Raw genomic sequence first — 23,216 nt, forward strand, 5'->3', positions numbered from 1 at the left:
GGACATGGCATCCTGAACCTGGCGTTCCGCCCTGTTGTACATAGACCATCTTCTTGTTTTTCTGTATATACTTTTAGTATTCTTCTCTTCGGCCTTTGAGCTAACTACAAAAGATTTGACAAGCTTGCTCAAATGTTTGATTGAGTTCGTCTATATCTGCGATTTGAACATTCATGCATCCCACTTCCATTACCTGTCTGCTTAGCAGATCAGGGTCACATTTACTTTACTTTATACACAGTTTTTATGCTCAACACTTGTCGTAGCCTCCATCACGCCACTAACCTGTCATAAGCACTCTATCTGTGTTGTTTAACTTGCTTATTAGTGGCACAACCAGCCGTGTATGCAATACAGACAACGCTCTTTTTTAAGACAAGGTCTAAACAGTTCTAGTAAAGACAAATGCCGCCGACATTATCGTCCATGGTCCATGATCCAGCAAGACCCTTGACTTCCACATCCTCCTTCTCCAGGCTCAGGTGTCCCTGGGGTGTCTTGCCCAAGAAGAAATCATTCTTGCCCTCTGTCTGAAGCTTCCTCTTCATGAACCGCCTCGTCCACTCCTCGACTGCAGGCTCTCCTGTCTCATCCCTTGCCTGCTTCAAAAAGGGAATCAGAGCAGTGCCGCCAGTTCCCTTTTGGTTCTGCTGGTTCTTGCGCGATGCGATGGCGAGGTTGAGTTTCTGCCGAGTGGCCTCGGGACTTCGTGACCGGCTTCGGGCGCGGACTTGCTTGGAGGGGTTGATGATGTAACGCGTGACGATGGCGATGTGCTTGTCGCGGAATGCGCTGAGCATTGCCAGGCAGGCATCATATGCGAGGCACAACTGGAGATCGGACTGGTTCTCCTCGACAAACTCGCGGATGTTGGCCACTAGGGACACGTCGTTGAGGAACTGTGCGTGAGGGCCGGGCATGTATTTTCTCATCTCCATGATGAAGTTGTGTCGGTGAGAAGAGCGGCCACGGTCAGTGTCGGAAGAGGGATCACGGGACTCGCCGGTAGGGCGGTGCTCGATACCAAGAATGATGTCGAAGAATTGGATCAAACTGCTCTGAGCGTTGCTGCCACCGCTGTATTGTTGGTATGTCTCGTTTCCGGAACCAGTCTCATAGATGACGCCGTGGGGTAGTCCAGCCTCGGCCATATTCTTGCTACCAGCCAGGAAAGGCCGAATTCTGTGGTAGAAGATGGTAGGGTCGCAGCTCTCGTGCATCCTCTGGAGAATGGTTGTCAAATCCGTCAGGCGCTCTGCAAATGTGCGCAGACAACGGGTCACAGCAGCCGCGTCGCCGTGTCGGGCAGCCGCAATGGCCGTTAACATTAGAGGGATAATTGGGGCACCGCGGGCCTCAATGGCGACCGAAACGAGGTAAAACCATGATTCATCGAGTCCGCCGGTAAATGTGGTGAGTGTGGCGAGGTTCTCGAGGTTGTCAATGTCCTCGTCAACGAAGAGAGGCTTAAAGTTCCACAGACAGACGGCAGCATATGTCGCAACAGGAGGAACTTCTAGGTGTTCTGAAATCTCGAGGAGAGGCACTGAGATGGACGGCGGAAGACGGTCAGCTGGAGAATCGCCTCCCCAGATGTAACCGTGGGCCATGAAACCGAGGAGCGAATAGGCTCGTCGCCACTCGGCATCGTGCTCAAGGCCGATGGTGGAGAGGACTGGCAACCTGTCGATGACACCACGCAACCTGCGGCTAAGGATGAGAGCCGTGAGGTTGGCAGCGATGGCTTCCCACTTGTTATAGTAAGGATCCGGCAGGCGAGTCAAAGGTAGGACATCGGGGAGAAACCCATGAGTAGGAGAGATGCCATAGTCGGCGAGGGCTGGGATGGGAGGCAACATTTTGAGACGGCTGCCTCTTTCGCTGAGTGAAAATACGAGTTGCAAGGAAGAGAAGAGGGGGTACGAGGACGAAACAAGTAGAGAAGAGAAAGACCCGGAGATCCGGTTCCCGGAGTCGGAAGAGTGGGGCCGCTCCCGGAGAGACAAGGACAAAGACCGGTTCAGAAAAGTCTGGGGAAGTTGGTAAAACCAAGCTCAAGAGCTAGAGAGATGATGGAGGAGAAGGAAAAGAAACGGGTGGGGAGGGGGGGATATGGGGAAAAGGCTACGAGTTGCAGAAAAAAAGACGTTTTATTAATAAATGACTCTCTCTATCCTGTGCTAGTTTGGCGGCGAAACGGTTCAGCAAAGACGGCGATTGGTCAGTCCGGTCGAGGGGACAGGAGAGAAAAAATGGAACCATTTGCTCTGGTTGGTTCGCGAGACCTTGATGGGTTTTTTTCTAGCAGCCACCTTGAAGAAATGCGACACTAGTAGGAGAGAACTCGTCCGTTTTCGCGGACCGGCCGGGGCCGGTTTCCACGGAGGTTGTGCGACCACGGGGTTTGTGGTGGCGTGACTCCGTCTTCGGCCGATGACAAAGACGCCTTTTACAAATCAGATTGAGGTTTGAGCAAAGGCAAGAAGTAAAGCCGGAAGAGCATCACTGCGTGGGAAAGCATGTATGGCTTTTAGGCTCAATGACTTTCACATGCTGCAGCCTACATGCAAGACATTAAGCCAAAGCGTCTTTTAACCAAGGCTACCCTGTAGTTTTCCACAAGAAACTGGGAGCATGAGCATTTCGCAAGATTCCATGTGCAATCTCTTCTTTGGAGCTCCATGAATAGGTGCTTCTATGTTTGTAGGGCAAATTTTGTTGCATTCGAGTAATGTTGCTTGTGTGTCACGTCACAGTTGGGTTTCTACTCGCTACTAGTTTTGGGGGATGTCGACATTTTCGCGATGCTTCACACCACGGCCGCACTAAAGGGCCAACTTCAGAGGTGGAAACTAGACAATCACTTTGGCAACTCGAGTAGTTTGTCTAGACTTAGATTTAACATTTCATTAGCTCTCAGATCGATAAACAATAATGAAACGGTCCCTACAGGCATCTTGGTTCAGCGCTTGCATCTCCGCACTCCAACCCCCACCCCCACTATCCGTGGTTCGGTTCTAGTCAGGAAGGTGCACGGTACGTACTCAATTACGTAGGTCGCTCCTGCCACCAACAGGACGCACGCACCAACACCCGACGACAAGGACGACGACCTCCAAGGTCAGGTGTGAATAGCTCCCTTTCTCTCCAACCTCTACCTTCCACCGCGCGCCGATATAATACAGGGTCAGGGTCACGATGCCTGTCCAGCAGCATGTGCTGAACTGGCTCTACAGCGTCCTCACCAGTGTTTGTTCCCTCCCTCGCATCTCCTGCTCCCCCGCTCATGACCTGAGCCACCTTCATAACCGGACCGCCAAGTCCAAGGGCTGACATTCGACGCGACTTGACAGGAATATCACGACGTGAATCGCGCCTACAACGATGTAGCACAAGCCCTCACCCGATATCCCACGCTGTCGCCTCGGACCGATGTGCACAGTACGTCTCCTCCAGCGCACGCGAGCTTCGAGAGCTCTGTTTGCCAGCTGGGCGCCGGCCCTCGACCTGTCGCATACCGGGACTGACCTCAGTAGCTTTCTCGCACGGCGCCAATGCCCTGCTCCTCCATCTCTCGGGGACCCTACCCGTCAACTTCCGCGGAACCACCTACCGTTTCCCGGTCTCGATATGGGTCCCCCATGCATATCCGCGCGAGCCACCCATGATCTACGTTGTGCCGACCGAGACTATGATGATCCGCCCAGGCCAGCATGTTGACCCCCAGGGTCTTGTATATCACCCGTACCTCGTGGGATGGGCTGAGTTTTGGGATGTACGTTCACCTTTAAGCTGGCTTGAGCTCATGATAGACGATACAGCTGCTGACCTGAACTACAGAAGTCCAACCTTCAAGACTTTCTTGCCATCTTGACCGATATCTTTGCAAAAGAGCCTCCTGTCATATCAAGACAACAAGCACACCCACCACCTCCTCAGGCTGGCCTAACACCCCCCCCTGTCCCACCTCTGCCTCCAGGCATGAGCTCAACATCTCGACCATCAACCCAAGATCCGCACACGCCAGAGCAGCCGCGCCCTCCTCCTCCACCCCCCAAGGGCCCTCAGAATGCATCTCCTACCCCAGCTAGTCCTCACCAAACTGGCCCGCCGCTGCCTCCCATCCCGGGCAAATCTCCTGCACAGTCTAATCGGATGTCGCGGTACGATTCTGCCCCTCCTCTACCACCTCAGGTTGCGGGCGCGAATGGACAAGATCCAAGGCTTGCGCGGCCTCCAGAACAATACCAACCTCATCATATGCCGCCTCCTGGGCCGACAAGGGTTGCCCAGCCGCCATACATGAACGAAGCCCAATCATACACCCCTCCACAGCAACAATGGCAGATGCCTCCTCAACAGCAGCAATACCAGCAACCTCCACAACCCCCAGCATGGAACCAGGCACCTCCTCAACCGCCTGCCCCTGCCAACCCCCCTCCTCCCCCTGATTTGCTCGATGAGCCTCTGGAACTGGCATTGCCAAGTACGACAGTCGCTGCCCCTCCCATACCCCCCAATCCCGAGAAGGATGCCCTCCTCCGGCAGTTAGCTCAAACCCTACATGCAATCAGGATGCGCAGCCGGCAGCAAAATGAGTCCAGCATGGCTGGCTTACAAGCACAACGTACGGCGATGCTGACGACTATACCTAACTTCCAGGCTGAGGCAGGGCAATTGACGCAGCTGGCGAATGTACTGACATCAAATTCCAATATTCTACGCGAGGCACTCCACAAGGCCGACGGAGTTATCGAAGGTTCACAGAGCCACCCAGTGCCAGACGTGGATGAGCTGCTTGTAGCGCCGACGGTGGTGGCCAACCAGCTCTACACGCTAGTAGCTGAAGAGAGAGCTCTTGGTGACGCCATCTTCATGCTTGGGCGGGCAGTCGAGCGCGGGCGCATCACTCCGGCTGTCTTTGCCAAGATGACGAGATCACTTGCACGCGAGTGGTATCTGAAAAAGGCCTTGGTACGAAAGATTGGACAGGGGATGGGCCTAGCCCCGTGATGCATCTGAGCCGCGCACGCTGCGTCATGCACGAGGCTCCCCTGTGGAGAGGCGCTTCACATTGTTGAGGTGACAGTGACTGGTGGCTTGAAACGAGATCTGGATGCCGGAGATGCGGGAGAGGCGGACAAGATAGGAGGTGATCGGGGAGGTGATCGGGGAGGACAAGCGAATGGCGGATTGCGACAAGAAAGAGGCGAATTACGAAAAACCTTGATTTCAACCGACTGAGTGATGACCGGGTAGATGGCATCTCATGGAAGAAGGGGGCTGAAGCGATATGGAAGAGGTTGAAAGCTATCGGCGTGGCCTATGTCCGATAGGGCTTGCACTTGCAGGGCTGTTGGGGAGGCGGCAGGGCGATCGAGACCTCTGGCAACGGAGGTTCCCCGATTTGGACTGATCTCGGCAGTTGGCGTGCACGGAGCGAAGCTGCAAATAGCACACGGGGCATCCATCTCGAGAGGCCGTTGAGGTACAGGAGGCTCTGGACCTGTCAGTCAAGGCATGGAGGCTGTCAAGATATGCACGTCCCCATCTCTGAGCCTGCGATCGAAGCAAAAGGGGCTAGCGGCAAACCTCGCAGCAAGCCTCACGAAGGGAACAATACTAAGAAGCAACGCCACCAAACTCAGGAACAATACTAAGACCAACCTCACCCCGCCGACCCTGGCATGCACCATTGCTCTGGAGATGTGATGACTGAATCTGATATACCTGTATTTCTGCTGCTAACAATATGTTCGCTAGCGATTGTCCTGAACGGGACAAGAACCTCTCCCTCCTCGTCTTGGCTTTTGTGATCCGTCGTCAACCAAGATGCCACGACCGCTGCCACGCCCGAATGCTACCGCTTCAAGCTCTTGAATCGCCTCAGCCGGTATTGTCTGGACCTATCTGTCTGACAATTTGAGATATTTCCTTCTCACAGCCCCCCTCTAGCTCAACTTCTACCCCTACCCTACCCCTACCCCTTGAGCTTTGATCTTATATCTCACAACAACATCCTTCTTTGTCGTGCACTCTCCGAGCAGCTTCATTAGAGTCTGTGCCCCATTATCAACAAGATCACTCGGACCAAACCACCAAGCTTCGACATCACCGACTCTTGTCAATAAACAACATGGACGGCTTTGACCCATACACGCAGAACGTCACCTTCTTCCTTGCTGACGGCAAGACCGAGGTGCAGATCCCCATGCCCGTGCTCGATGCATTCCGCCGCGAGATCACCAGCATCTGCATCAACTATGGCACTCAGTTTGGTGCCTGTGTCATCATGCTCATCACTCTTCTCATCATGACCCCCGCGGCCAAGTTCCGCAGGGCCTCCAACATCCTTCACGTCCTGGGCCTCGTCGTCTGCGCCATCCGCATGCTCCTTTTGGGCCTCTACTGGCCCTCTGTCTTTACCGACTTCTACCACTTCTGGGCTAGGGACTACTCTCACATTCCCCAGAGCGAGTTTGCCCGCAGCGTCGCTGCCAATGTCATGTCGCTCCTCCTCGTCATCATCATCGAGCTCGCCCTCATGAACCAGGCCTGGACCATGGTCTCCCTCTGGCCCGACATCTGGAAGTATGTCATTGTCGTCTCCTCGGGCATCATCACCCTCCTCACCATCGCTTCCCGTATCGCCTTTACCGTTCACCAGAACAAGGCCAATCTGAACCTCGCCCCGGCGTCGAACAACTTATGGCTTATTCACTGGATGGTGGTTATGAATGTCGTGTCCATCAGCTGGTTCTGCGCCATCTTCAACATCAAGCTCATCTGGCACCTCATCTCGAACCGTGGTGTTCTCCCTTCTTACAAGGCCTTGACCCCGATGGAGGTGCTCGTCATGACCAACGGAATCCTTATGATTGTTCCCGGTAGGTTTACTTCCTAAACCAGTGTAGTCTTGTAACTAACAAACGTCCAGTCATCTTCGCAGGTCTGGAATGGGGTCACTGGATCAACTTCGAATCCGCCTCTCTGACCCTCACCTCCGTCGCCATCATCCTCCCCCTGGGCACCCTCACAGCCCAGCGCATGGCCCAAAACGGCTCCAACTTTTCCTACTCATCCGCCGGCGACTCGAGCGTCCGCTACAACGCCAGCTTTAGTGGACGCGGCGCTGGAAGCTCCATGGTCCCCCTCAAGGCGTCCAGCTTCAGCACCCACCGCACCGCAACCACCGTCGAGCGTGCTCCGGCTGTCTTTGCCCGCTGCGAGGCTGGCATGTCGTCTCGTGACCGCATGAACCCCGTTGATTTGGAGCTCGGCAAGTATGACTCTGACTCTCATGTTCGTGTCGATCGGAACCTCACGCAGCACGAGGAACGGGTCTAGTAGACTCGTTCGACAACGAGCTTTGCCTCACACACACTGTATTTTTCGTTCTGGCGTTGGGCGTAGTCTGCACTCAACGGACAACAACAAGTAGCGCGGCGTATCGGAAGGTCCCAAGACCTCACAGTTTCTTCTCTTTTTTTTTGTTCGTTTTTAATGGCATGCGGCAATCTCAGATTGATTCCCCTGATGCTCGACCTTTGTTGCATCTCCAGTTCTTTGTTCTCATTCGCAAGCACATGCATTCATGTTTACTTGAGGGATATCGCAGTTCAACCTTTGTTGCTCTAGCCGAAAAGATACATAGCAAAGTGCGCAGGCGCCAATACAATTCATGATGGAATCACCGCTCTGTGAATGCCAATGATCGTGAATGTCAGTCATCGCATCATTATGGATGAAAATTACTGGCACAAGGGCATGAATTGTAAGAGTTCATTATCTACTACATAAGCGGTGCAGTACAGCCACAGAGTCACAATCACACCTACATAATGCCATCCATAACCAATCAACTTGCCTTGTCTTCGTAGCTACTCACTACCACCGGCCGACAACTTCCGAACCTTTTGCTTGCATATCCCGACCAGTCTTCTCAGCTCATTAGCACGTACCGGCTTTGGCTGCTCCAATCGGCAATGCACCTTTGAGATCAGCAAACCGTGATCTCCAAGGTGTTGGTAGTGGGTAGGCCCGAAAACCTCAGCTTCTTCAGAGTGGTTCCCAAAATCCGGAAGGGAAAATCGGTCCGAAGATCGAATAAGGGGGATCTTGGTTCGAAAGAACCTACTGCCTTGGGATTCTGAGAACAAAGGGGCTGGCGCCGCTGCCACAGGACTTAGGCCAGGTTCGCCATCAATGTTGTACGCCGTAAGAGGTACGGAGGTGCGCTGGACTGAGAATCTTCTACCCAGATCAAGAGGGGAGATCTCGTTCTCCAGACGAGTTTGACCCAAGACTGGTCGCTCAGGAATGGACTCAATAGTTCCAGGCGAAAGAGAATCTAGCTCAGAGTCTGCAATGGCGCGATGTTTGACAGAATCCCCAGGGATGTCTTGTATGCTGTGCTGGGAGCCACTTCCAGGCCTGGAGCTTGTGGTACTCCATTCAGATGTGCTTTTGCGACAGGAAGCAGAGATGCGACGCAGAGTTTTCCGAAGCCCTTTGAACGGGCCTGAGCCAGATGTGTTTGTTTGGGGGCTGCCAAACACAGAACGTTTCTTTGTAGGATTCAGTTTTGCTGGGTTAGCGGCAGGCTTTTCGCGGTCGAGGGATTCAAACAAGTCGATCTTCTGCTTCAATGGCGAAACATTGTGCTCCGTTTTGCGCCTTCGGGGAGGCGTTCGTGGCCGACGCACAGATTGCTCTCTCCAACGAGGAGCGAAGCTCTTGGATCGTGATGCGAGTGAAGCCATTGTTCCGAGATTTGGATTAGTAGCAGACTTAGGGAGAGAGAGCTTTGATGGCCAGTCGGAGTCAGTTTTGCCCGAGTCAGTTTCTCGTCGCTTTGTTGCAAGAGCCGGAAGAGAAGAAACGGTATCACTCTTGGGCAGGTCAAACTTCTTTCGAAGGCTGGATATTCTGGAACGTGGCAAGTTGGATCGTCTGAAGGCACCGGTTCTCGTAAACTGAAAGGATCTGAACGCGTTGATGGCGTCTGCAGAAATTCGAGGACTCTCTCGAGATTGAGACGATCCTGACTTGGCTTTTCCGACCAACGCTGAACTGGATAAGGAGTGTGCCATCTTTTGAGCATTCTGTGCCCAGCCATGCTGTAGGGTCTTGTCCATGGAGTGCCCATTCTCGGGCCCGTCACGGCTATGACCAGGATTGAGATTGCGATTGCTTTTCAACGAGGTGTGAGCGAAGTCTCGTTCCGGTTCGATGTACTGAGACTTGACGTAGCTGGGACTTGTATCAAATGCGGTTACCGCAAAGCTCTCACGCTTGAGGGCCATCCATCGTTCGTCTGGATGAATAATTGGTGTTGTCCATGTGCCAAATGGCTCTTCAGGGGCAAGAAAATGATGGGACGAATATTCATCCGCTGAAGAAGCTGGAAGTAGAGTCGAGGCCGAATCTTGATCGTGGCTCGGTGGATGGCGTTGTATCTTGTCAGCCGCATTGGAAGGCGGGGGAGGTGTGGTGCTCTCGAGGTGGGATTCTGGAATAGATAGACTTGTTTTGATCGATTTCCAGCTCTTGGAATGGGCCAGTTTAGAAGTTGATCGAGCACTGGTATATGTTCGGACAGGTGTTGAGGGAGCTATGCCGTAATCAGTGTCATTCCCCATGAGTTGGGCCAACATCAATAGCTCACCAGGGGCGTCGCCTTGCGCCTCGAACATCTTCCTTCTCTCCGCCACTGATTTCTGTCTCGGCTTCGTACTCTCAACTGTGGCTGGAGTAACAGGCATCTTGGTTTCAAACGTTTGGGCTCGACGAGGACGAGGAGATGTTCGTCTTGGAGGGACGAAGCAGCCTGGAGATATGAGACTAGAGTCTGTAGAGCTTCCGTCTCGGTTTTTGAGAGCTGATGGTCTCATGGGACTGTGTCCGATGATCGCTGGAGAAGCGGCGACAGCAGCCGGTACGGCCCTGGGAGGAACATGCGAGTCCCTTCGAATGCTCGCCGAGGACATGGCATCAAGGATTTCGAACTTAGAGACGAGTTGAGCGAAAGTATTGCCAGCCATTCGGCTGCGATTATCAGAGCCATCGGAGATGATGTTGCGCGAGGGAGGCATCGAAGGAGACGTCGGCGTAGCCATGTTGAGCCTTCAAGTGCAGCTTTCAAGGTGTTGTTGATTGGTAACGCTGCTGAAGATGGTCGCCAGGTGATACTAGAAAGTATCGGGTGTGATGCCGTCAAAATCTATTGCAAGGATGAGGATTGAACATGAAGCTGAAGGAATCAGTTTTCCATGGCCAACGTGAGGGTGCAGTGTAATTGCGACAGAGGAACAGACTCGCTCCTGCCTCCCATAGAAAGTGTTGTTTTGGCAGGCACGAACTCTCCCAACGGCCGACATCGCCGTTGGGTTACCACGGTGAAGATGCAACATGTGAAGCTTGTCGCGAAAAGACTTCCAACACAAAGCAAAAAGCAAGAGAAGAATTGTTTGTTTTGTGTCATAACCAAAAAGCCAGCCACAATGGCCATGTTGATTTCTCTTGCCCTTCATATCATGAATGCCCTTTTCCCCTTTCCGATAGGCACAGGGTCGTCGTGAAATCCCATTTGTCTAAGCGTACACCCCGTTTGCATCTAATGTACAATGTTGTTGATTATTTGTCTCATGGCGGGGGAGCACGTCTCCTCGCGACCCCCATGTCATGATCATCCGCCTCTTTTAATTCATCGATCGCGCAATTGCGGCGGGTTATTTACTGACTGCGCTTGGGTCAGATATGGCTCGTTGACATAGTTGGGCTGGGCCGACTTACGGAGGCAGGAGGATCTCGCCCCAGGAGCTGGAGAGGAATGTCACAGCAGCCTAAACCATTGCGTCAGTCTCTTACTTCTCGTCGCTTCGCATCTTCCAGCGAAGGAAACCAAAACTCACACCAAAGATGGCAATGCTGCGGACAAAAGCGGCGTTCTCGGAGGAGGTAAGAGCGTCATAAGTGGAGGCGAGGACGCCCTTGGGAGCCCGGCGGGAGGCCTTCTCGACGTAGATTCGCTTGGGAGGCATTTTGATTATGTGTGTATATACGTGTCGGGGTGACAAAGGTTATCGCGACTGTGGTGTCGGAGAGGATTCGCGCGGAGGTGATGGAGATTCTTCGATGTTCGTCGATGGGGGGAAATTTTCGGATACACCTGGATTGAAGCTTTTCCAATGGGGAGGGCCGATAACGCGGCTATGGGCGATAGCGGCTAAAGTCACATGATGTGCGTCTAATCGCCCATGCTATTGGCTAAACTGCTAGAAGGTACGTACCGCTTCGCTCATGCTTACCCCACCATGACTGAGCATCATCAAGGCCTCCGTCATCCTCCTCGCGGGGTGCGATTGTGAACTACGGCTCTTTAGAAAGACGTTTTTCTTATACCGTGGCCTACATATTCCCAATCGATCGAATTTCGCTGCAAATTTTAGTCGGCTTGCTTGATAAACTCAACTTTAAACTCTTCACCAAATCACAAGGACAAAGAAAGATGGACCATTAAAGGAAGACCTTCCTCCCGCTCCCCTCCAATTCTCTCCATTTACATCCATCGCATATCCATTAATAATCTCAATCTCAACACCGAGATCAAGACTTCTCACTCCTCTTCAGTCTTTCAAAGCACTTGCTTGACCATCATCACTCGCCACCATGTCCAGCGACATGAACTCTCCCGGCCCAGGTGGCTTCTTACCGCCGCAAGTCGGCGGTCTTCCTTCTCCTGCTCCCTCTTCAGCATCATCATTTGCGACAAACATCCCCGGTCTTCCTTCGCCAAGAACCAAAGCTCTAGTGCCTAACGGCCGCAAGGAGTACACAGTTCGGAGATTCGCGGAAGAGCAACTCACGCTGGCCTCAAGACGATACGTCAAGAAGTTTAGCACCCCTGCGCCTGGCGACTCGGTCATTGGCTATAAGAAATTCAGCGAGGTCTGCCAAAATCTGGACAGCGTTATCAATGTGTTGTGGCGATCGGGCACCCGTTAGTTCACTGGTGATTCTTCTTGAAACAGAAACATGCTAACATTCATTGGGCAGCAACTCTTCAAATACCTTTCTTACTACGTCTCACAAGCGACTTTACGCGATACGTACGAGGGTTCCCTCCTGCGCCCAAGGCCTCGTTCGCGCTTCTTCGCAAGCTAGATCACTGCTTCTCGAGTCTTTTGGTTGGGAAAGACATTGAGACTAACGAGTCACTGCCTGGTTTTGAGAACGGGCTACGTGGGGGCATGACAACCACAGAGATGATTCGCTGCCGAAGCCTCGTCGACCAGTGTCGTGTCTTGATGGTTGAGATGATGACCGACCCCGCCGAGGACGAGGAAGATGAGGAAGAGTCGGACAGCGATACCGACATGGACATGGATGCCGACACAGACAATGGAGTCAACGGATGGGGCGGTGTCGAGGATGACGACGAGATGAGGTTGCAGATGGATGCAGCTCGCGTCTTTGAAAAGACGATTGTACAGCTCAACGAGAGACTCGGTGACCTTGACCCGATCCGAATGTCTGACGACTAAGGCCCTGGGATACTCAACCTACGGCGTACAAAGGCAATTTCAGGTGGCAGCGACATGGCAGGGCGACCTGTGAGCTGTTGGATACGGTGAAGGCTTGGCTGCAGTGCCGAGGAACAGGTATCACACTTGACCAACCTGAAAGAGGCGAAACCAAGAGTCTCGAACCATCTCACCAGGACACGTGCAAGCGATAAAGAGCATGCTTAATGCTGCATGTCAAGGTGGCGAGAGAACAGGCGGAGTGATGCCTTGTTTCAGGATTTCTTGGTGGGGGGTTCAAGTCTGCCAACTCATCCAGCATCAATGGTCAAACAAGAGGTTTTCTGTCAGGGCAGGTTGAGCTTCTGGTTGGCTACACCGCTTCAAGTCTCATTTACACTAGCGATGAAACCTTTGGGGAGGTGAGTTGTTGAAGAAGCAACCATACACACAATAGATCAAGCAAAAAGAGAAGAGCTCAATGTGGTCCACTTTGACACCTGTCGATCGTCTACAGGATTATTTATTTCTCTTGGCGATGTAGAAGATTTACCAGGATAAATCATGGAGGATCTACCGCTACAAAAGTCAAATGGTTGATTTTCTGTAGGGTAGACGATGTCGAGCCAAAGAGCGTGCATGGCAGCGAGATGGCGCTTTGCTGAAAGGGGTATAGAATCGATACGAATAAAGGCACAGGCACAGGAACAAAGCAGATCCAAAAATAAAAAAGATTCCAAAAATACTTGAAGAAACAGATGCCAAAGGAGGAAAGTTCTAGATTAAGCTACTACTCGTATCTACAGCTTCGGCTCTCCATGATCAAACGTTTTGATGGTCTTGGCTTGACAATGCCATTGACCTTGGCCTGCACATCAGCCAACGCAACACACACAAACCCCTGGCGCCCCCTTTTTTAAGCCGCGCACTTACAAGCTCTTGTCCGTTTCATATCCATGGGTATCGTGGAGGAGTGACATGTCCCTGTAGGCCCAGACAATACAATTGCGCGGCCCATTCCAGCGGCGACGGGGTGGCGGCGGCAAGCGCCCTGCGAACGCCTCTTTTACGCATCTGTCTCTCTGGCCAAGATCAGGCCAAGATTTTCAGTATGCTTCAGCCAAGATAAAGAGTCAAAAGGAGCATGAATCTCGGCTGGAGAGTCGTTGTGTTTGCCCACTTGGCGGCGTTTCAACTGCTGTGCACTCATGGCGAATCCTCCATGAATGCAGCCCCTGATTGAAATTTCCCAAGAGATGGTACTCTCCAATCATGCGTCGCCACACAACGGCCGGGTTTATCCCCAAGAGTTGTGTCTCCTCCGGTCCACACCCCCCGAGCCTCCGTTGTTTCTTAGAAGCCCAATCCGGAAGACACCCTTGACGAATTAAAGGCCTATTCCCCGTTGTTATACTAACGTATCGTACGTATCATATCACAGTCCCTCGGTCTGGTCCCTGATCATCACCAGCTAAGCACGAGTTTACCGCGCTTGGCTTTTTCATTCTAGACCTCGAACGTTCCCACTTCTGCTTGTTTGGGTAGCAGTCTACTTTGTCCCTTCATGCCTCTTCCCGGGGGACCTTGTTATCGTCCCTTCTTCCTCGCCCATATCTGGCTAGCCCCCCGGGGGGCGATGTGTTATGCGCCGGGGGGCCTCTATAGCCAAGGCCAAAACACCTTGGACTGGTCCTGCATCTCGTTTGCCCATCTCCTTCTCCACTCCTCTTCGGGGGTTCAAGACTTGTATGGAGATCAAGGTTTCCCATCTTTGTAGCGTAGATATAAAAACATCCACATACCAGTGCTCCCCCGCCAGCCACTCTCTTCGCTTCACCACCATCGAGTCCAGCCCATTTTTCGTGTTTTTGTTTCCTTTCATACGTTCCCTACTTTTGAGAAGCCTGGTCTAGATATTCATATCTCGGCCCTTCCCTTCCTTTCTTTGCAACAAATAACCAACCGCCTTCTTCGGTTACCTTCCTTTTAGCCCAGGAGGCGTTTTACCCTCATTCAACACTTTGATATCAACTTTTCACGGGCTGTGACTCTTTTGCTTCTTTTGGTCTATTTTTAAGACATTCTCACACAGTCGATCTGTACCTGTCAAATATTTTCCGCACGGGCTAGTTTCACCTTTAAGCCATTCCCGACTTACACGGCATCTAAACCCGAAGATCGACCATCAACATGCGAAACTTCCTCCCCTTCCTTGCTGGCGTCCTTCCCCTCGCCTCGGCCATTCAGTGCCCCAACCGTCCTGGTTTCAAGGTGGTCTGGCAGGACGACTTCAATGGCTGCCAGGGCTGCGCCCCGAGCGAGTCCAACTGGAACGTGGCGCTCAACATCAACACCAACAACGAGCTCCAGGAGTACACCGAGTCCAACCGCAACATTCAGCTCTCGGGCGGTCACACACTGCAACTGGTGCCCTGGAAGGAGTCCAACGGCGAGTGGACGTCTGGTCGACTCGAGTCCAAGAAGGCATGGCATGCTCAGGAGGGCAAGGCCATGCGTGTCGAGGCTGCTCTGCGCACTGGTGAAGCTGCCAACAAGCAGGGTATCTGGCCTGCGTTCTGGATGCTCGGCGATTCCATGCGTCGGGGTACTCAGTGGCCTCTCTGCGGCGAGCTCGACATCTTTGAGCGAGTCAATGGTGACCTCACTGGCTACGGCACCGTCCACTGCGGCCACGAGGGCGGCGGTCCCTGCAACGAGCCCGAGGGTCTTGGAAAGGCTGTTCCCATTCCCGACAACAGTTTCCACACCTGGTCCATTGTCGTGGACAGGAGGCCCGGCAACTGGCAGCAGGAGACCATCCACTGGCTGCTTGACGGAGCTCCCTTCCACTCCCTGACTGGCGCTCAGCTTGGTGACGAGGGAACTTGGGCTACGCTTGCTCACTCTCCCATGTACATCCTTCTCAACGTTGCTGTTGGCGGTAACTGGCCTGTAAGTTGACACCAAGAGATTTCCGAAGGAGTTGAACTAACAAAGAAACAGGGTGACCCCAACGGTGCTACTCAGGATGGCTACGAAAACATGCTCGAAGTCGCCTACGTCGCCGTCTACGAAACAACATAGACGAGCACGTCGGTCGATATTGTCTCTGCTTCTCTTGCCAGCTCCGGCTGCGCCTCCTTGATTCTTCTTCACACTCGTGGGAACACGAGTATACGGTACATCGTTGCCGTTTAAAACTTGACGGCAGCCAAAGGGCCCACGATTACCGTATTTTGAGCGCCTCTGTTTATAACCAGCTTTTTGTCATGTTTCTTTTCTTTGTCTTAGAATCTTATAGATACCCCCCACATGAAAACGCTGGCGCAACGGAATTGGTGTAGATATCTAGGTAGATGGAAAAGAAAACACCACGATATTCATGACTGCAATTAAGCAGGGGCATAATCGTTGACTCATTGAGATGGTGCCATTGCAGCATGAATCAGTGACCCAGACCTTTAATGCGTCATGCATACTTCACCTGCGTCACGGACAAGTAGTGAAACTAGAAGTTTTTATTCCTGCTTCAACGATAGAGAGAAAACAACTAATAAAATGCAAACGTGGTATGTGATTTTTCGCCAACATCGATACACCGAGTAATAAACCAACAACACTTTACACAGAATGGCTCTCAGCCATGGATCCCAACCAACTGAACTGACTTCATCTCTTTCTTTCTTGCTCCTCCCCACAGAGATCACCACCCCAAGCGAACCCAAAAAAACAAATCAAACCAGAGACAAGAGACAAGAAAAAAGGTCCACAGAAGTAGAAAGAAAAGGAGACGTGCGAGGAGCGTGTGAATGAGTCCCAAAGGAAAAAGCCAACGCAAAAGGGGGTGTCGAAACGAGCTTTAGTAGGGAACCAGCTTGAGCAACGACTGACGGCAACAACACAACACATCCGCCACCACCACATACATCCATCCACTACCACCGCACCCAACGTAAACAACAGACAACAAAGCACAAAACAAAAACAAATAGAGGCTCTTTTCCCCTGAAGCCACCACGGAGGAGGGAAATCCTCCAAGACCTATCGCCGCATGACCATGATATAGTTTCCACATAAAACGCCGTGACGAATGATGCCTGATTAAGTGTGACCCAAGATGCGTAATGCCGACCCAACTCTTTCGCAAGTGCCATTAATCCGCTCCAATCTCGTTGTCCATTGAGAACGCCTCCGGGAAGGCAAAAGCCCCGTTGTCTCCGTCATTATCGTGGAGGAACGAGTCAAAGTCAAAGTCGTTGAGCACGTTACTGCCGTCAATAGGATTTGCCAGCTCCATGCTAGGACCCATATCAAACTGCATTCGTCGTTAGCAATCCCGTCTAGCACTAATCGCAGAACTGCACGTACCATGCCGCCAAAGGTGTTATCCATGGCCATGTTTTGGTTAGGGTCGTGGCCCTGAGGAGCCACTGGCGGAGCTGGAGGAGCACTGGTTGCAGCCGCGGGAGCAGCAGGGGCAGGTGCTGTGGTAGGCTGGTTGTTCTGTCCAGCCTGTCCGTTCTTGAGGTTGGCGTTGGCGTTGATGGGAGTTGCGGGGGTGGGCGTCTCTTGTTGGTCGTTGTTGTCGCCAGAGGGAGTAGCACCCGCATTGTTGAGGTTGGGATTCGACTTCTTCTGAGCAGCAGTACGCTACAAGATTTGTCAGTATATATGACAAGCATGGACTTAGAGTGAATTACCTTGTCCTTGGCCGCCTTGGATTCCTTCTTCTTGGGTGCTGCCTTGTTAGTCTGACTAGGGGTAGGCGGAGCAGCCGCTGGTTGTTGAGGCGAAGCAGTCGTCCGGTTGTTGGCGTTGTTCGCTGGTGGTGCCTGAGGAGGAGGCATTGATCGCTGTTGGGGCGTTCCTTGAATTTGAGGGCTGGCCTGTTGCATCTGCTGAGGCACCATCTGGCCATTGGGTCCCTGTTGCCATTGAGGTCCTTGTCCTGGCTGACCCTGCTGGGCCTGTTGTTGACGTGCCTGTGCCATCATCTGCGGCGTCATCTGTCCGTTGAAAGGCTGACCAGGATGCGAGCTGGGAGGTCGCATGTTACCGTTCATAGGTGGTTGGCCAGCCATGTTGCCCTCCATTCCCTTAAAGAAGTGAGGTGCCATACCAGGTTCCACATGGTTGTTCATGAAGTTCATCGCCGGGTTGGGAGAGCCGCGAGACTGGCCGCCCTCGGGGACAGGTGAAGGAATGCCAGAATTGTTCATCTGGGGTGTGCCGCGCTTCATCTGCTCAGCAGGGTTGGGTGAGGCGCCGGCTCGCATGGCCTGAGGAGATGTGTCTGGGAATTGTCCGTTAGGTCCTGGAGGGCCACCTGGTTGGCCGGGGCCGCCTTCTCTGGGCATACCGTTGCCGATAGTATCCTGCTCCTGCCTAGCCATCATGAGTCGCTTCTTATTCTGCTGCTCAAGGAGCATCAACTGCATCTGATAGTCCTGGAGGGCATGGTTACTGCCCCCGGCAGTCTGAGGACCGTTAGGTCCCGGCCGCATGCCACCTGGGCCACCCATCTCACCCGGGTTGTAGAATGCGTTGAGAGCAGTTCCGTCGGGGCCCTGAGCCATCATCGGTGACCCCTGTCCTTGAGGGGCATTAGGCATCTTGTTGCCCCCCATCTGGGTTCCGTGATGCTGCTGGAGGTTCTGAGAGTAAGTGGCGATCGATTTTTGCTGGGCGGCGGGAGGAGCATTTACAAATGTCTGCAGCTGCTGCGGGTGTAGCGTGTTGGGGTTGATGCCATTGGCGGTAAGCATCTGCTGAGCGGCGGCGACGTTAGGACCGCCGGGCATCTGCTGTCCAGGCATGCCCTGACCAGGACGGCCATTAGGCATCATGGCGCCGGGCTGGTTGGGGTTGAAAGGGCCACCTTCGAGACGTTGTCTCTTGGACGGCGACGGAGCGTTCTCCCCAGAAGCCGGAGACGAGGGTCTGTCTCGGCCGTCCATGCCGGAAGGGTCTCGTTGCATCTGGTTCTGCTTGGCCTGCTGGACCATCTGCATTTGAGGGCTACGTGAAACAGTCAGCTTGGTTCTCAAACTGCACTGGCAGAAATGCTTACTTGTTGGCGTTAGCCATGGCGGTGCGGACAAGAGGCTGCTTCATGTTCATGGCAGCCATGTTGCCATTCTGCATATTTCGCATCATTTGGTATTGTTGTTGGGCCATGTCTGGTCGCATCTGGCGCAGAAGTTCCTGCTGATGATTCTGCTTTAGCCGGGACTGTTGCTACATTGCCACCGAGGGTCAGCATTGGCCACCAGCGAAAGTGGTTACCAAATGTTAGGGGGACACGAGCAGCCAGCGCGGTCGACTCAATTCTCGATAGGAGGCAAGACAACCAACGATGGCTTGCTCGGTATGGCAGCAACTGACGGAGACAACTCAAGAAAACAAGCATACCTGGGTGTGCGCAACATATTGGTTAATAGTGTTGTTGTTGCTCTTGGCGCGCTGCGCGTAGTATATGTCCCAGAAGACAGAGAACCACTCGTAGAGGAAGGAGGTGTCGGAGGCGGGCATGGGCAGCTTCGGCGGAGGCAGATCGTCGGGCAGCTTGGCGTCGATATCGTCCTTGGAGTCGGTGTCCATGGGGTCGTCGCCGACGCCGTTAATGAGATTGCCGTTCTCGTCGCGACGGCGGTTCGCGCCGTCCTTGAGCACGTTGACCTGCTGGTCGCTCGACAGAAGCGAACGGGCACAGTCGAACATGCCCATGCGGATAAAGTACTCGTAGATGTATGTGTTGAGAATACTGCGCTGGTTATCATTTGCTTGCTGCTGGCGAGACGCGGCGGCGGCGGCAGCGGCAGCAGCAGCCTGGGGGTTCATGGCGCCGTTGTTCATCATGGGCATGGGGGCACCGCCAACAGGGCCGCCCATGGGGTTCATGTTGGCCATGTTGACGTTTGGATTCATGGCCATGGCGGGTTAGGAGACGACAGGGGAAGAAGCAGTGAGAGGCCTAAAGGCTCTGCTGCGGCGGCGACGATGGCGGCAGCAGCAGACGGGGGCTCGTGTAGCCACGGGGACGTGCCACCAGGCGGAGCAGCGCTGGGCAGCCTCCCGACGTGGACGTGACGGGCAGCGATCCCACGAGGCGCGGAGGAGTCCCAAGCTGAGGACCCGTGGACGCGGTCCAAGATGTGAGGCGCGCGGTCGGGCGGGGGGCGAGGGTCGCGAGGATCGCGAGACTGGGAGATGAGAGGCGAGTGGCAGGAAGCGGGAATTGGGAGGATCGTGTCTCGTGTCGGCAATCGGCGATGATGAACGGCGAGCTGAGAGAAGAAGTGAAAAAGAGCGAAGCCGCAACGGCGATGCGATGGTCGACCGAGAGTCGATGTCGCGGTGATGAGTTGGGGGGAGTATGAGAATGAGTAGGTATGGTGTCGGGTGGTGGTGTAGGTTGGATTTGGCGGAGTGTCGAGGTAACTGGGAGTGGAAAGTGGGCGCCGGGCTTGTCCCTTGCCTGAGGTGATGGCCTGCCTCAGTTGCTCAGTGCAGCACAGCGCTGGGTTCTGCCAGAAAAAAAGAACGTGACTGGGGTCGGGCGATTGCCAGGGGTGGGAGGGTACTTGTGGTCCGGCGGGAGACACACGCGAATCGCAGGTACTTCTGGGTCCCGTAGCGCAACTCGGAGAAGCCAGCGGAACCGCCCCCAAGGTCGGACAGGTACCTCGCTACCGTATGTAAGGTACCTGAGCGCGAAGGTACCGTACCGGCACTGACTGGAGCAAACGGAGAGGCTCAAACGCTGCCGACGGGCACTGAGTGGAGGGCGGCTGAACGAGACGAGAGACCCAGTCAAAGCCGTCCTAGGCTGTCTCGTCTGGTCTGTCTGATCTGTCTGATCTGAGGCTGAGGGGAACTTGGTGAGGTTCGCGCTCGCAGATAAGTCGCAAAAGCCGAGGCGGCACTAAGCCGAGCAAAGTGAGGTGATGGAGGAGGAAGAAAGAGAGTAATCAACGGGAGAGGGTGTGAGAGGGAGCAAGACACTTGTGGGCGAAAAAACGTGGTCGCTGGTTGGGGCGGTGGGAGGACGAGAAACTTTTTTGCTCGCTGTTCCCTTCCATTCCCTCCCTATTTTGGCCTCCCAATTGGATAATTCTCGTCGTCGTCCTGTCTACGGCATCTCTTGAACGACTTTTTGCATTTTAATTGTTGGCTTGACCCGGAACGGTGGTGATGCGTCTCGTTCCATTAAACGGCTAGACGCAAGCAATTTACAAGTACACAAATACTTGCGCCAAAAAGGCAAAAGGCGAAATGACAAGGCTGGACTTCCACTGGGCTGGGCCTGAAGCCTTGGGCCTGGGGCAGATCCACAAGCCTCTGAGTCCTTGCGGCTAAGGGAGAAGATGCAGTTAAAGGGATGGTACATCGGGAGGGTTCCCGATAGATCTATGGGCGAATTGAAGACAAAAAAAGCATTTTCTGAAGCCATTGATGCGTATCTTTCAATCGATCTCTTTTCTTTTATTCCCTTCTTTCAGTATTGTTTTGCAGATTGACAATCGCTTAGACCCCAAGGCTGAAGCTGATACACGCCCATGCAGAAAAGAGGCTGGCATCCGACAACCGGGGGAGGCTGGATCAGCCCCAGGACTCTCCAGACCCGCGTTCGGCCGGCATGGAAGAAGCTTTAGACGCCGACCCGACCGTGACTGCCCTGTGAGGCTCATCGAGTCCAGTGAGCTTCAGTGGGAGATGCACGGGATTCAGCGCGCTTGGCCCTGGGAGCTTGGTACGGGTAGAGGCCCGCTCTTCAGGGGCTTGACGCTCCAGCAATCGCGTCACCCCACAGGACCCTGATGGAGCCTGGCCTTCTAGGCTCTTCTAGGCGGGCGTCTCCCATGCGGCTGGGACGCCATGCCTGAGTGTGCAGGTACGTAAATTTCAAACCAGAGTGCGTATTCTTGAGACTGCAGGTGAAAAGGGAGTTGAAAAGTAGCCCCAGTTGCCTGAGGCAGACACATTGAGTGGCCATCATTCTGGCCTGAGTTTCCACTGGGTCCGTTTTCTGAGATGTACCTCCACTATCAAATCTTGTCTCACTGACAATCCATCCCGTCGGCTGGGCTGCTCTAACCCACTTGTGTTGTATCGTGGTCCCTTTCGCGGGGGTTCTTATCAATCTATCCGTGTAATCCGAAGCAATCTGACATCAACTGTTTATCCGGCGGGGTTGAGGTTGCTCGCACCAGGCTGAATTGTCTACTTGACTTGGCATTGCTCTTCCTGTTCCGGCATTGCAATGAATTCCATCAAGTTGTTCTATGACTTCAAATAACTTGATCTTGATATGCGCCAGCGTGAAGCGCTCGAGGGTGAGGTATGCGCCTCTCCTTAGCCTCGCACGTGGCTGACAGCCGGCCTCTTCTATGGGTATCTACACGTGCCATGATCCCTAGCTCTACACTCAAAATTGTATCTTGCCCATCCATCTCGGGTTGTTTAGAATATTGCCCTGATCGGCACCAGATCGTCATAGATGCTGTGTAGCGGCTTGTCGTAGATGACCTCCATAGCTCCGATATGAATAAAGAGCTTGACCTACCGATCGTCTACTGCGCGGTTTCCGTCCAATCATTGTCTTGGCTGTCCTTGACAGGCTCAGTCATCCTCAGGCGGCAGCTCGTCGTCGATGTATCGAATCAGCGAAACCCTCATCTCGGTGCTGTCGTTGCCCCTGAGAATATCACTGATAAAGTGAGCCTCCACTTGCATCTGCACCATCTCTAGAGCCCCACGGAGTACGCCACACAGGATGTTGGAGTACCAGAGTTGATCTTGTGCTCGCCCGTCGTCGGGAAGTTCGACAAAGTCGGCCAATGGGTTCTCTTCAAACACAAGTGAGAACTGGTCGTTGTCGCTCGTCCAATTTGTAACTTGGGGGGTAATGTTGAGGAAGATCTTGAATCCGACCTGAGGCCCTGTTAGTTATCTTGCTGTCCATGTTTATGATGCGCACATACACGAGCAATCATCTCGGCCGTCTCGCGGAAGTTGGCGCATCGCTTCATGGTATTGGACTTGGCAAGGTAGTCCTCAATGAGCCGCAGCCCAATATTGTAACCCATCTTGTCGAGCTGCTTGTTGACCTCGACATAGTCGCTCTCGTAGTCTTTGCAGAGTTGTGCGACGATGGTTCCGTATGTTAATGTGACCAGCTCAGCATTGACCTTGTCGATTCGGGTTCTGTGGTTCCAAGTCAGACAAACATTTGCGCTAATGATCGGTCGGTTTTCGCGTACTTCCAGATTCTACCACAATGTTAGTATACATGTTGTTATTGCGATAAAGCTGGCGCTGAGGGTTGGCATACTCCTCGCCTACGCGGGACGCTTTGCTGGCCGACATGTTTGCGGATGGGGATGGAATCTGGCGGGGCGCACTGAGTGTAGGACGTGCGACGAGCTCGGTAGTTAGGCGGAGGAGATATGGGCAATATGAAAGTAAGAGAAGCCAGCCAGGACAATGCCGGATTCGAAGCCGTTAGGAATACCGTGAATCGTTAATCTTGGACCACCAGCGCAGGAGTGAAGGCCAGTTCCCAACGTCACCCTGGAAGTCGGTGGACGGAGTGTTGAAGCGCCGATGTCAGGAACAACTCTCGGCCCGGCCACCAATCAACCGTTGCTACTCGATTTGCTTTCCATGCCCACCACCATCGTCGTGCTGCAT

The 23,216-nt window shown here is 53.5% G+C and overlaps 8 protein-coding genes and 1 pseudogene across 9 annotated transcripts, besides 1 other annotated feature; 4 read left to right on the forward strand and 5 right to left on the reverse strand.

Moving 5' to 3' along the window:
• Positions 1-392: 392 nt before the first annotated feature.
• NCS57_00896000 (uncharacterized protein) lies at positions 393-1,859 on the reverse strand (the record flags this gene model as incomplete). Its single annotated transcript, XM_053058757.1, has 1 exon — positions 393-1,859. One exon carries the CDS (start codon positions 1,857-1,859, stop codon positions 393-395), a length of 1,467 nt encoding a protein of 488 aa, XP_052912588.1.
• Positions 1,860-3,198: 1,339 nt separating this feature from the next.
• On the forward strand, positions 3,199-5,013 carry NCS57_00896100 (uncharacterized protein; the record flags this gene model as incomplete). The annotated part of the gene is made up of 4 exons (XM_053058758.1): positions 3,199-3,249; positions 3,354-3,441; positions 3,537-3,775; positions 3,841-5,013. 4 exons carry the CDS (start codon positions 3,199-3,201, stop codon positions 5,011-5,013), a joined length of 1,551 nt encoding a protein of 516 aa, XP_052912589.1.
• Positions 5,014-6,136: 1,123 nt separating this feature from the next.
• On the forward strand, positions 6,137-7,347 carry NCS57_00896200 (uncharacterized protein; the record flags this gene model as incomplete). The annotated part of the gene is made up of 2 exons (XM_053058759.1): positions 6,137-6,887; positions 6,938-7,347. The coding sequence occupies 2 exons, from the start codon at positions 6,137-6,139 to the stop codon at positions 7,345-7,347; spliced, it is 1,161 nt and encodes a 386-aa protein (XP_052912590.1).
• Positions 7,348-7,880: 533 nt separating this feature from the next.
• Positions 7,881-10,118, reverse strand: NCS57_00896300 (uncharacterized protein; the record flags this gene model as incomplete). The annotated part of the gene is made up of 1 exon (XM_053058760.1): positions 7,881-10,118. One exon carries the CDS (start codon positions 10,116-10,118, stop codon positions 7,881-7,883), a length of 2,238 nt encoding a protein of 745 aa, XP_052912591.1.
• Positions 10,119-10,734: 616 nt separating this feature from the next.
• Positions 10,735-11,042, reverse strand: NCS57_00896400 (uncharacterized protein; the record flags this gene model as incomplete). Its single annotated transcript, XM_053058761.1, has 3 exons — positions 10,735-10,741; positions 10,795-10,821; positions 10,870-11,042. The coding sequence occupies 3 exons, from the start codon at positions 11,040-11,042 to the stop codon at positions 10,735-10,737; spliced, it is 207 nt and encodes a 68-aa protein (XP_052912592.1).
• Positions 11,043-11,670: 628 nt separating this feature from the next.
• NCS57_00896500 (uncharacterized protein) lies at positions 11,671-12,545 on the forward strand (the record flags this gene model as incomplete). The annotated part of the gene is made up of 2 exons (XM_053058762.1): positions 11,671-12,001; positions 12,058-12,545. The coding sequence occupies 2 exons, from the start codon at positions 11,671-11,673 to the stop codon at positions 12,543-12,545; spliced, it is 819 nt and encodes a 272-aa protein (XP_052912593.1).
• A 2,157-nt stretch (positions 12,546-14,702) lies between these two features.
• NCS57_00896600 lies at positions 14,703-15,608 on the forward strand (annotated as a pseudogene). Its single transcript has 2 exons — positions 14,703-15,476; positions 15,528-15,608.
• Positions 14,703-15,608: a sequence feature.
• Positions 15,609-16,677: 1,069 nt separating this feature from the next.
• On the reverse strand, positions 16,678-19,457 carry NCS57_00896700 (LisH domain-containing protein; the record flags this gene model as incomplete). The annotated part of the gene is made up of 5 exons (XM_053058763.1): positions 16,678-16,839; positions 16,893-17,174; positions 17,225-18,542; positions 18,595-18,761; positions 18,936-19,457. The coding sequence occupies 5 exons, from the start codon at positions 19,455-19,457 to the stop codon at positions 16,678-16,680; spliced, it is 2,451 nt and encodes an 816-aa protein (XP_052912594.1).
• Positions 19,458-22,145: 2,688 nt separating this feature from the next.
• Positions 22,146-22,892, reverse strand: NCS57_00896800 (Trafficking protein particle complex subunit BET3; the record flags this gene model as incomplete). The annotated part of the gene is made up of 3 exons (XM_053058764.1): positions 22,146-22,457; positions 22,508-22,795; positions 22,869-22,892. The coding sequence occupies 3 exons, from the start codon at positions 22,890-22,892 to the stop codon at positions 22,146-22,148; spliced, it is 624 nt and encodes a 207-aa protein (XP_052912595.1).
• Between the last annotated feature and the right edge of the window lie 324 nt (positions 22,893-23,216).

The sequence above is a fragment of the Fusarium keratoplasticum genome, chromosome 6 (assembly GCF_025433545.1).
Source record: "Fusarium keratoplasticum isolate Fu6.1 chromosome 6, whole genome shotgun sequence".
NCBI classification, from domain to species: domain Eukaryota; kingdom Fungi; phylum Ascomycota; class Sordariomycetes; order Hypocreales; family Nectriaceae; genus Fusarium; species Fusarium keratoplasticum.